Source organism: Rhinopithecus roxellana, chromosome 1, assembly GCF_007565055.1.
Source record: "Rhinopithecus roxellana isolate Shanxi Qingling chromosome 1, ASM756505v1, whole genome shotgun sequence".
NCBI lineage: Eukaryota > Metazoa > Chordata > Mammalia > Primates > Cercopithecidae > Rhinopithecus > Rhinopithecus roxellana.
In genome coordinates this window covers 205640625-205654047 of record NC_044549.1, presented here as the reverse complement: position 1 = coordinate 205654047, position 13423 = coordinate 205640625, and the positions used below count along the sequence as shown (strand labels likewise).

Sequence of the window (13423 nt, the reverse complement as noted above, 5' to 3'; positions counted from 1 at the left end):
CCTTAAGATAGAAGGAAATCCTGGATGTGTGTCTGTTCAGGACAGAGGTGGGGGGCAAGGGAGAATGAGAATGTATCAGTTAATTCTTCAAAAATTCTGTCTGCCACCCAGTCAAATAAAGGCACCTATGCTACCAAAGAAATGTTTGAATTGTTATATGTTTAAAGACTGAAAAAGGGCCTTCAAAAGAAACAACATATTTGGATGATATCTTATTCTCCAAGAGGCTGCCCTGGTGAGTGCTCAGGCTGGGGCCTTTACAGCTTCCTCTGTGACACGAAGTGGAGATTCCCAATTCTTCCTCTTGCAAGACGCAAAAAGCTTCAAGGAGAGCTTGGGAGGACAGCCGAGCGGAACCAGTGGGCCAGTGGAATTGGTGGATCATAACTAATTAAACTGTTTTCTTCTCTGACCCCCTGGCTCTATTAAACATAGATGATCTTAGTGAAATCAGTTTTGGTTGACTTGATGGTGTCCTGTCAGCAACAGCAGCACTGGAGTCAGGAGGCCTGGGTTCTAATTCCAGGTGTGTCTCTAACTAGCTCCATGACCTTGGGTAGTCCTGGCCTTTCTCTCAGCCTCTGCTTCCCTATTTACCTAACAAGAGGACTGCACTCAGGTGCACAGGCCCCTAAATACTCAATTCTATATTTCTTCAATTTCATACCAATACAAATATTTCCCCTCTTCTATTTACCTACCTCTGAATTTTACTTTTTGAATGACTTCAGTCCTCATCTTTATTTTTCCTCCTCGTTCTATCTGCTCAGCCAAGCAAGGCATAGCACTTGTCCAGCCATTTTCCAGACTCTTGACTTGGGTTTACAGAGTACGTTCTGCCCACTGCATGTGTCCAGGAGTTGAGCCTCCTTGGCTAGGACTCCAGCAGCCAATAGACCTTGGCATCTGTGCTGCCTGGGACCCTTTCCAGGGACAAAAAAGATGAGACCTTCAGAGTCTGATGCATGTGATGTCATCCTGTTACCAAAACTGTAGCATCCTTCAATAATGTTACCTATTTGGATGACCCTATGTATGAAATTAATTTTTCAAAAGGGAAAAGAAATTCAAAGATAGTGTAAAGCTACCCTACAGAAAGCAGTGACCAAACTAAGACCATGCCAGTCATCCTGACGGGAAGGAAATCTGAGTCTTTGCAGTCTTGGCACAGCCTCAACACTTTGTATCCACTTTCGGGATGTTCTTGGATCCCTTGAAGTCAATAAACCTCATAATAAGGGCCTTGAGATATATATACGTATATATGAAACAAAGGTCAGGATTTAACTCCTCAAAGACAGAACATCTCAATGAATGGCTGAGTTTTCCACTTAAGAAATGATGTCTTGGCCGGACGCAGTGGCTCACACCTGAAATCCCAGCACTTTGGGAGCCATAGGCGGGTGGATCACGAAGTCAAAAGTTCAAAATCAGCCTGGCCAAGATGGTGAAACCCCGTCTCTACAAAAATTAGCCAGGCGTGGTGGCAGGTGCCTGTAATCCCAGCTACTCAGGAGGCTGAGGCAGGAGAATCGCTTGAACCCAGGGCGCAGAGGTTGCCGAGCCGAGATGGCACCACTGCACTCCAGCCTGGGTGAGAGAGTGAGACTCCGTCTCAAAAAAATAAAAAAAGAAATAATGTCTCGACTTCACCTTAGCTCAGATGGAGTGATGAACTACCCAGTCCCAACTTCCCAGGCACCTTGAACAAGTGGCTAGGGGTACATGGCAGCCTAGTCTCTATCAACCTGTGAAGTTGCTTATGGTGTTAAAATGTTGCCAGAGATCAAGGATGGCCAGACAAACACCAGTTAAATCTAAAAAGAAGTCAGAAAACTAACACCAGCTTAAAATACCAAGTTCAGCACAGATATGCTTTATATTTTAGGCTTCCTTTATTTACCTACCTCACATGACATGGGGAAGAATTCCTGAAGAACGTTCTCGCACTGATTGTTTAAAATCTTTTCCTCTCAATAAAGTCCTTTCTAAGTACGCAAGGTTCCGTTTCATTATCTGGCCCATCCTCTTAATCACCTGCCTTCAGTGTCTCTAATTTATTTATTTGACAGTATTTATTGAGCATCTGCTATGGGTCAGGCACCGGGTTAAGATGGCAGGAAGCCAAACCAGACACGGTCCTGACCTGCGAGGGTTCGCGGTTGACTCAGGAAAAACTAAACTGAAAGAATGGCAAATAGTGAGATGTGTGCCAGGAAAAGACACGTGGAAAGTAAACTCACTCCTGGAGGAAATCAAGAAAGAGAGTGGTTGGGTTTTCTCAATAATCCACAGACTATCAGGGCCAGAAGAGACTTTACAGATTATCTGTTCTAACCCCCTCATTTTATAAATAGAAAACAGAGAAGGGAAAAACCACACAGTTTTAAAGCTGGGACTAACACGTAATGAATTCTCTCTCTTTTCCTGGCTGATAAGTTGTATGTCTCTCAAATTGTTTCTGGAGGTAGGTAAAATAGAAACCATAAATATACCAGTGAAAGAAATCTAGTTTGTTTCCAACTAAAAATCTACAAGATATACCTCATCAACATTTATTTGAAAAGGTGATTATTCCTTGAAGATTACTATCATCAATTCACTTTCAGTGCCTTGCCTGGATATTTTTAAGTTGTTCCTTATTTCAGCATTCCTATCACTAGTCTCAACTATCACAGTCCTTTATAGAAAATGTCATCATGATTCTTGTTGTTTCTCTACATTCTCACAACACCTTGGAGTCTAAGAAGCATTTTCAGATCCATTGCTTCCATTGGGGGAGTCAAGTTGTTGGCTTGATAGCTTTAGAGGGACATGACAAGTAGAAGAAGATTTGGAAAGGAGCTAAGCACGTGGTGACAGTGCTGGGGAACAAGACCTACAAAGCCGGGTGACAGGAGTAGGATGCCTGGGACTGCTCTTGTGGGCCTGGATCACCAGGGGAGTGCTAGGGAATGGATTTCAAGTCCATGAAGTCTAGTGAGCTGAAAGGAAGCATGTCAATAAACACGTACTGAATAATGCCTGTGTGCAGGGCATGCTAAGTGGATTCAAAGATGAATGATTAACATACCCCCTTCAAAGAACGTTTTGGATTTCTGTTCAATCTCCTTAAGCCACAGGGAGTGGAAGGCATGAGTGAGCAGAAGCCACTGGGCAGAGAGAAGTGGATATACCAAGCTCCGGCTTGTGGCCTCAGCTTCTCCAGGAGGTTTGGACTTAACCCCCATTAGTGACTCAGGCTAAGGCTCTTACTGGAAGACTGGGTTGCCTCCCTGGGTCTTGCTGGAAGGTGACATGGGTGCATTTAGGCAGAGGTGGAGGGCGATGTGTCACGGAAATGGTAGGCTCTGACCCTTTCCCTTGAACATTTCAGGTTGAACACTGGGGCAGTGCTTCATTATAAAGCCATTCAGCGGATTCTCATGAGTGAGTTTCTGTTGGCCTTATAGACAATGGGGTTTTAATCATGTTTATCTAGGCTAAGAGAGGCCAAAAGGACCATTTGTGTACTTTTAAAGAATCAGGGCCCCATGGCTGAGTGCTGCTGGGGATATAGAGGAGCAGCTAAGAGAGCCCAGAGGATGATCACGGAACTGGGACAGGGAGCACCCAAAACCAGGTGAGAGGCCATCAGGAGGGTGACTGAGAAACAAGTTACTAACCACCTTAAAATACATGAAGGGTAAGAAGAAATTCCCATAGAACTCTCAAATCAAAATGTCAAGGTAACGCAGAGAGGGGAGAGGATGCAGGAGCTGGAGGAGTAGAGCACTGTTACAAAGCAACCGTGAAGATGAAGACTTTGGAATGGAGGAACACATTGGAACTAGTCTCGCACAGGCGTTAGACTAGTCGTTGGAACTTCGGACCCACTACAGTGCTTCATCCTTCTGGACAGCAGGTCTCCTTGCTAATTTAAAATAGCCCCTGGCTTTCTCACCAGATTGGCCACAACCTCCCAGCAGACCCCTTGGCCTCCCTGTGCTGGCCCCACCTACCCTCTCATCCTCCTTTCCCACTGCTCCCACCTCATCTTGCAGATTCCCTCCTCCATAGCCTCTTTCTGGATCTCTCCCACGGATGTCTCGTCCTTCAAGGCTCACCTAACATGTCACCTCCTCCAGGAAGCCTTTCCTAATCCATGCCACCTGATGGTACATGCTCCCTCCAGGAACCTGTGTAGCACATCATGCCTGTTAACGACACTTTCATTTCCTCCTGCATTCTGATAAACTGTGTGCTTGCCTGAGCTCTCGCCCCCACCCCTCCTTAGAAAATTTCAAGGGCAGAGACCTGATTCTTTCATTTGTGTATTCACTGTGCCAGGACAGGAACCAGGGTGCCATAGACACTCAATAAACGTTAAATTGCATTTCAGCCAATGTATACCTTGCACAAAGTTTCTGTGTTCCTTTAGAGGTTATGACCTGCATTCTGGAGTGGGGAGACTCAGGCTTGGACACTTGCCTCTGTCACTAGCCAGGTGATCTAGGGTAACTTAACTCATCTCTGCGCCTAGTTTTTCTCATCTGTAAAATGAGCACCACAGGACCTACCTCCCAAGGACACTGTGGTAGTCTTCATAAAGCCCTTAGCAGATTGTCTGGACGCACTGTGAACGCTCAGGAGATGTAAGACAGGATTAGCAATGTGCAGTATAAGGGACATAATTTCCTTTCGATTGCCAAGAGTGCAGCGACTCATACGCTCCATTTCTACCTGGCAGTCTTTACCTTCTGTAAAGCACATCTTTGCACAAAGCAGTTCCATTTTGTTTCAATGCTGTTAGATATCTGGGAGCCAAATACACAGGAATGCTAGTAGGTAGTTTGTTAACTAGGAATCAAATATACCAATCAAAGAGATTTTCCTCAAAATGATTTCCCACTTCATCCATCCATCAAGCCTGTGCCATTATGAGCTGTGTGAGTCCTCCAAGTCCTGCAAAAATGAAAATTAACAAAACCAAACCCCTGTTCCCATGTTGATCACAGCCTCCCTGGGCAAATATAGCAAAGCCCTAGATAGAACTATGAAAAGAGGCTGCGAGCGTCCAAAGAGGAGAGTGCCCGCCCCTGTGCACACTGAGGAGAAGCTGGGGAAGTGGGAGCTCCAGCAGGCCTCAGGGAAGAGGGGGTGTGCAGCTGGACCCCGCCAGGTGAGTAGGAAGAAGTTTGTCAGAAAGAGGAGGTAGACGCTTCTCCCAGAACAGGAAGCAGCATGTGCAAAGAGACAGAGTCTTTGAGTCCACATTCAGCAAATGCTGAGGTTGGTGGCCCTAAATGGCACTGAAAATCAATCCACATTCTTCTAATACTGATGTGGATTTTATTTAAAATAGAAACACTTCCACCAAATTAGTTATGAATCCCAGAAGACATTATCTTGTTGCTAAAATAAATGTTTTTATCTTATTTCTTCCAAAATGATTTGATGGTTATTTTTCTGAAGCGTATTTCTGATTTCTCTTGAAAACAAGTGCCTTCAGAAAGTCCATTTCAGCCAAGGAGAAACAACTCAAAAGTAGCCCAGGATCACAACTATTTAGCCCATCCAAGGATCAAATTCTTCATATTCTCTAAACTACCCCCAGCACATGGAGTGATTTCAGCTCTTCAAAGCTAGCAAAGAGATAAGTTCATTGAAACTGAAGATGAACAGGCACAGAACTCATTATGTCTGGTTTCATTTGTTCCTGCAGTTATTCTCTGAGGACAGTGGACGGTGAATGCAGCCAGAGGTCTCTTTTAGAAGAGCCCAAATGGAGGAGGAAATTTTGTTCATAACTTCGCTGGGAGAATGTTTGGAAAATGCAGTGGCCTGAGGCCGGAAAATGCCAGTTTGTATCTCCAGTGCAGACAGGCAGGGAGGAGGTGCAAGGGATTTAGCAAGATAAAGACTTGGACCCAGAGAAAAAGAAAAACACACACATCCACATGCACACACGCTCCTGGTGGAAAATTAGACTTCACTTCCACCTCTTGAGGTGGGAATTGCAATCTTACCTAAATTGCAGAGACGAAGCTACAGTCGTATTACACAAAGCTGTCTCTGTCAGTGAAGGGTGGTCTCTTGGGAATGAACTATTTTAACAGCCATTGCATGCCCAGAATTCATGACGTGAGCAGAGTTTTCCTGAAAGAGGCAGCTTGGCCTGTTGGGATCAGAACTGTTGCTTATTTGATTGTTTTCCTTTTGGTCTCAGACCCTGGAGTCTCAGTGTCAGCTGGAGACTGAAAACTGCAGCCTGCAGGGAGAGATGGGGCAGGGGTGACCCTGAGGGCCTCTGAGTCCTGGCTCCAGGTGTCCCATTGGTCAGCCCTTCCTGTGCTTGCCTATGCAAGCCAATCCATTCTCTGTGATTGCTTGAAATTTATAGAAAAGAAAGAGAATAAGGCTTTGTCGTCATGGTGAGCTGGAATAAAACATTTCTCACTTCTAGACCTCGGGTTTCTCACTTGTTAAGAGGGTGGGAGTGAGAGACTAAGCAAACCCTCAGGTGCTTAAAATGTTCTGATTTAATTGATCTGGGAAAGGGATCTTTTCCATCATTTTGGTTTAGGAATATTTTATGGGGCCCAGGGTGCAGAGGTTCCTTGAGGTCCTCAGTGAAGGACCACAGTGACTTCGTGGTTGGGGTGGCAGCTAACCTGAGCAGCGAAGACTGCTGGGTAGAGACTGTGGGCTGCTTTTCAGAACCAAAGGCTTCCCCTATTTGAAACTTGTATTATGGAGGCATGTTACAGAGGAAAGAGCACAAGACTTAGAATAATTGTCCTAGATTTGAGTCTAGCCACTAAACTAACTCTCTGAGATTGTGGCCAGGGCACACCTGAATTTGGGGGCTCAGTTTACTTGTGGGTGAAGTGAATAGGGGAGACAGACTCCCAGGAGGCTCCACGGTCCATGCTCCCTGGTGTTTCTACCCTTGTGGGGTCCCTTCCCTCCAGTGTGGGCAGCACCTGTGACTTGTTTCTAACCAACAGCATAGGCAATGGTGGCAAAGTCCGTGTCATTATCTTAATATATTCCAGCAGACTTGAATGCCCATCTTACCAGCTGACTATTGCTGTCAACTGTCTCCCTTGCTGGTTTCGATGGAGTAAGCTGCCATAGAGAGAGGTCCTGGAGAGGAACTGAGGGTGGCCTCTGACTGAGGGCTCACAAGGAGCTGAGGCCCTCAGGCCAACAACCCTCAAGGAACTGAATTCTGTCAACAACCACATGAGTTTGGAAGCAGAGCCTTCCCCGGTCAAGCTGCAGATGAGACCCCCAGCCCTGACTGACTCCTGGATACAAGCATTGTAAGAGAACCTAAAACAGAGGAATCAATTAAACTGTGCCTGAACTCCCGACCCACAGGAACTGGGAAATAATAAACGGGCTGTTTAAAAGTACTAAGTTTGTGGTAATTTGTTATGCAGCAATAGATAAGTGACACAACAAAACAGTTAGAACCTTCTGTACTTGACATCCTGTGAGCATGACAATACTCTTCTTATGATATCAGCATTACACATGTAACAAAACCCACTCCATTATGACATACACAAACACATTGTAAACTGTTACTGTGCTGGGTTGAGAATTATTCATCTTTCTAGAACTCCTGGGGTACTTGTTCTGTATTTAAATTCTCATTTAATCAGGACTCATTTCCAGGCTTCTTCCTGCTGATCGTAAACACCACGTTCACACACACAGCTCCACGTTCACACACACAGGTCCACATTCACACACACAGAGCCACACTCACACGAACAGGTCCACTCACACATACAGGTCCACGTTCACACACACACAACCACACTCACACACACAGATCCACACTCACACACAGGTCCACACTCACACACACACAGATCCACACACACACGTCCACACTCACACACACAGATCCACACTCACACGCACAGGCCCACACACACACAGAGGTCCATGTTCACACACACAGAGCCACATTCACACACACAGGTCCATGTTCACACACAGATCCACACTCACACAGGTCCACACTCACACACAGTCCACACTCACAGACACTGGCCCACGCTCACAGACACAGGTCCACTCTCACACACAGATCCACACTCACACACACAGATCCACTCACACGCACAGATCCACACTCACAGGTCCACGTTCACACACACAGATCCACGCTCACAGACACAGGTCCATTCTCACACACACACAGATCCACACTCACACACAGATCCACACACACACAGATCCACTCACACGCACAGATCCACACTCACACACAGGTCCACGTTCACACACACAGATCCACGCTCACACACAGGTCCACGCACACAGGTCCACTCTCACACACATAGATCCACACTCACACACAGGTCCACGTTCACACACATAGATCCATGCTCACAAACACAGGTCCACGTACACAGATCCATGCTCACACACAGGTCCACGTTCACACACACAGATCCACACTTAGACACACAGGTCCACACTGTCACACACAGGTCCATGTTCACACACACAAATCCACAGTCACACACACAGGTCCACACTCACACACATGGATCCACACTCACACAGATCCACACACACACACAGGTCCACGTTCACACACACGTCCACACTCACACACACAGGTCCACGTTCACACACACACAGGTCCACACTCACAGGTTGTCATTCACACACACAGGTCCTGCATCTCGCTGAATTTAATTAAGGATCAACCTGAAATGAAATGGCTCCAGCAGGGAAGCGCATGCCTCTGAGACATTCTGAGGACAGGAGGCAAGAGGCTTTGGTGTTATTTGGTACTGTTGGTCCTGATAGTCAGGATCAAGCAGAAGAACATGAATGAATGAAGCCTGAGGAAAAATTAGTCTAGCAAGGGGAGCCCCATTTCTGTGCTGAAACATATGGCCACCTATAACCAGCAAAGATATTGGACTTCTTTTTACATACAGAGGTGCCCAGACCAAGTGTAAGGGCCTCAGTGAGCTGCATGTGAACATTTTGTTGCTTTCCAAGTCTGCTTTTCTGGGATCCTGACATGTAAATCATGTCAAATAAAATCAACATGGTGAACTGTCTCATTTTAGACATGAAAGGAAAGGACCTAAAGTCTGGCTAGTGTCTGAGGTGGTGGCTGTCGAAAGTTCCAGAGTGGTGCCAAGGAAATCTGGTTCAGCCGCATCGCCATGAGGAAGAGTAAGTCCATGCTTCTGCCCACAGGGGTCTTCCAGGCTAATGGTGAGCTGTCACTTCCCGTTACAGGAGAGTTTGACGGGTGCTGGTGCAGCGGCCGACTTAGGAGCCAGAGGAGGTGAAGACACCCAGGAGATGAGAGCAGGGCTGGGGAGTGAGGAGGGCAGCGCTTAGTGCTTTGGATGATGAATTCCCGCCCTTAGAGACCTAGTAGGTAGCGTCATTTCCCCCGGGGGATCCCGTCCCCCCAACACCTGCTTTGTCGTTAAAGGACCATCCACCTCTGCAGAAGAAGAACTTAAAGGACAGGCACGTAAGACGTATCAAATGACAAAATGTCACCTGAGAAACAAAGGCAAGGGGGCACACTCGGTTCATTGAGCCGGGGGGATGTGGGTAAACTTCACAGACAGGGGCATCCCTGGTGACCAGCAAGAGGCGGAACTGGGCAAGGGTTCACCGGCATTTCTTGAGGAAGTGATTTCAGCTCTGAAAGCCCGGTGTGCGCGGCCCCAGCAGGAGGCCCCTGGAGTCCCAGGTTTGCACAGGGCCAAGTGTCGGGCGGTCTCCTGGCCTCGGTCCCTGAGCAGCGAGGACAGCAGCGAGGGCGGCCGCGGGGGCGGCGCTGGAGCCGACGGCCGGGAAAGCGCGAGACTCTGCCCCACGCCGCCCACAGCGGCCGCCCCGGCCCCGGGCGCAGACGAGCGGCGGCGCGGAGCCCCCTGGCCCGGGCCTGCCTTTGTGGCGCGGCGAGCGCGGCCGCCTTTGTCCCCCGGCCCGCACGCCCCGCCGCGCGCCGCCTTCTGCAAGGATCACCCCCGCCGCGGCGCTACCTGGCCCTTTGTCACCAGCTGCCAAAGAACTCAGAAAATCAAATTTATTTCCCGATTACAGCCGGGGAGCCCCTTTGTGCAGAGGGGTCTCTTTAACTGTTGAAATTCCAGCAGACATTGTGCAGCCCTTTATGGCGCAAAATAAAAGCCGCCCCGCTTCTTGCCCCGGCCCCCGCCGCCCCTCCCGGCACCCCTGACTTCCAAGCCCCTGTGGGAACCTGGGAGGGACGCTCTTCTCTCAATAAAAACGCTCACGAGCCCGAAGACACTGGGGCTCGAGTGTCTTGCCAGCTAAAGGGGATAAATCAATGGGCATCTTGAGTTCGGGAGGGTGTATTTCCCTTTTTTTCTGGGAATGAATAGATGAATGGTAACTCTGTTTCTTACCAGCCCAGCACGGTCCGAAACTCGCCTGGACAAGTCCAGTTTCATTCTTTGCAGCACGACTAGCTCCTGTGCAGTGCAGAAGACCCGGGCTGATCTGAAAGTGCCTCTCCTGTTCTGGACTCTCAGGTGTTAAGTAGGCCTTCCGCACCTGCAGATGAAAAACACACGTTGCTATCATTTTCCTCGATTACGTTGACATTGCCTGAAAATGAATACAAAACATTGCCTTGCAAAGGTTTTTTACCTTTTCTTTCTTTCTTTGTGATTGTGCTGGGAAATAAATCTATGCTTTTTATATTTTTGAGAAAAATCTAGAGTGGCCACATGGTCACAGCACGCATTCCCACACTTCTTGTCCACTCATAAAGTAATGAATAAGAGAGACGAATATGCACAAATCTACTAACCCATCAACATCAGCCCAATAATAAATGCTCCCATGAAAACAGTTACAAAGGCCATCATAATTTGTACTCTCATGATAAAATATTTAGCAGTATAACTTGAATTATATAGTCATGGAAGGAAGAAACCTGTATTTGAAGAATTAGGTCGATTAATTATAAATCATACATGTTATAAGGCTTTTGCAAGCTCTTAAGAATAATAATACATAATACATAGATATTTAGCACTTAGGATTTCTTTTCACTGTCTCTTTTTTTTTTAATCGTGAGAATTTAAAGATGCCACTCAGTTATTCTGTGACTAAAGAAAGTGATTATAAATCAATGCCACATTTGCTGACAGATGGCATTCCTCTCTTTATACACATCTGTGTGTCTCCTCACACACAGGCGTACATGCACACACATGCGCGCACACACACACAAGTGCTTGGCCCACTCAGCCTCCCCATAATTTCACAAAAGAGTGACTCTAATGTTTGCTGCCTTGTGGGAAGCCGGTGGGCATGGCAGTGAATTGGATACCTACACCAGAGAAGGCCTGAGAGGCGTAATCAAATAAGGGAACCACTTGAACTGAACTCCCAGCAGGAGCGGGAGGGAGGCCTTGAGAGGTTACACGTAGTTTTTATCCAGCCTCGCAGGAGAGCACCAACTTCCTGCTGCTAGAAATTTGTCTGCAAATTTTTTCCTCATTCAGACAGAGAGCTGGGGTCCAGGAAACACTGGGTTGATATGATAACTTGATTAAGTCTGGGGACAGATGACACGGGAGCACCAAGTCGACTCAAAGGAACCTGTGCTCTCCTCTTTAACCTCTCCTTGGGAGCCTACAAATTATATCTATTAACGCATCAGCCCCCTGGCACCGCACAAAGACTTCGTCTGCCCAAATGTATGTCAGTCATTTGCAGGGGCCTTTGTGGAATTCCCACTACATTTTCATGTCTCTTCGCTATTTGAAAAAATAAAATTTAATCTGATGGGCTAGACAAAGGCTCACAGTCTACCTCCTCCATTTAAAATCGCTTTGAAGGTAGAAGTTAAGTTCATCAGCAAAAGTGTTCAAGAAATCCTTGAAATGGGCCCTGGGCAGCTGGAGCATATCCAGGGGAGAGAAACTACAAGGAAGGAGGGTTTGGAAACCACATCCAGTGAAGCCTGGATGGCAAACCCAGAGATTTACCTGGAGAAGAGAAAACACAGAGAGGACTTGGGAGCTGAAGAAGTGCCAATGGGAAGAAGGATGAGAGTTTGCTGTGGGTCCCGGGACAGAGCCCAGGGAGAGACCAGCGTTCACCAAGTGCCAGCAAAGTGCCTGGATGAAAAATGGGCCACGTGCTGGGGCCGCCCCTGCGGATGTGAGGAAATCAGTAGTATGGCCACAGCTGCACGAATCACAGCTGCCTCTCCTGGTGTCTGATCCAGGAGACAGCTGGCCATTGAGAGCCTGGTAAACCTCAGCTCCAAATACTGTGGGTTTTTTAAATTTGAGGGTTAATTTAACAAACAATAAGTTTTGTGTCCACCACTCAAGTCAAGATATAGAAAATTTCTGCTACCCCTGAAAGTTCCCTTGTGCCCCCTTCCAGTCAGCCCATCATATCCCACTCAACCTCCTAGGCAATTATTGCTCTTTTTTTTAAGAGACAGATTCTCACTCTGTTTCCCAGGCTGAAGTGCAACATCAGGATCATAGCTCACTGCAACCTGGAATTCCTGGGGTCAAGTGATCCTCCTGCCTCAGCCTCCCATGTAGCTAGGACTATAGGTGTGTACCACTACACCATCTAGTTTGTTGGTATTTTTTCTAGAGATGGGGTCTCTAACTGTTGGCCTTAAGCAATCCTCCCACCTCAGCCTTCCAAAGTGCTGAGATTCCAGGCATGAGTCACTGGACCTAGCTGGCAGTCACTGTTCTGATTTCTATCACTCTCAATTAGTTTTGTCTGTTTTTAGAACTACCTTTAAATGGGAGAATGTACTCTTTTGTGTCTGGTTCCTTTTATTTAGATGATGCTTTTGAGATTCATCCACATTGTTTGCATTTGTAGCATTCCCTGGAAGGGCTATAACACAGTTCGTCCACTCATTCTACTGCTGACGCGTACTTAAGTTGTTTCCAGTTTGAGGATATTATGAATATAGCTGCCATGAACAGTCTCATAATATTATTCATTTCTGAGTCATAGGATTAGGTTATACTCCAAATGCCTTTTTTTTTCTTTTTTTTTTTTTTTTTGAGACAGAGTCTTGCTCTGTCACCAGGCTGGAGTACAGTGGCGTGATCTCAGCTCACTGCAACCTCCATCTCTTGGGTTCAAGCTATTCCCCTACCTCAGCCTCCCGAGTAGCTGGGACTACAGGCACCCGCCACCATGTCCAGCTAATTTTCTGTATTTTTAGAATAGACAGGGTTTCACCATGTTGACCAGGATGGTGTCGATCTCCTGACCTCGTGATCTACCTGCCTCGGCCTCCCAAAGGGCTGGGATTACAGGCGTGAGCTACTGCGCCCGGCCCCAAATGCCATTTTAAAAAGACTGCAAAGCAAGAAAAGTCTGAGGTCATGAAAGGTGTTGTCTTCAGCCAAGACTGAGAAGA

General features: G+C 47.0%; 1 protein-coding gene across 3 annotated transcripts in view; it reads right to left on the bottom strand.

The window, feature by feature from the left end:
- Positions 1-8607: 8607 nt before the first annotated feature.
- Positions 8608-13423, bottom strand: part of LOC104669883 — a 55031-nt gene continuing 50215 nt past the window's right edge. The window contains exons 1-3 of one of the 3 annotated variants that reach the window (XM_010372998.2): positions 11830-11889; positions 10413-10560; positions 8608-9339 (exon numbers count right to left, since the gene is read on the bottom strand). In XM_010372998.2, coding sequence (XP_010371300.1) covers positions 9104-9339; positions 10413-10560; positions 11830-11838 — 393 coding nt within the window. In that variant the 5' untranslated portion in view covers positions 11839-11889 and the 3' untranslated portion in view covers positions 8608-9103. Of the gene's footprint in view, positions 9340-10412; positions 10561-11829; positions 11890-13423 lie in introns of those variants that run through there. The other 2 variants (XR_749053.2, XM_030939175.1) reach the window with 2 other exon arrangements.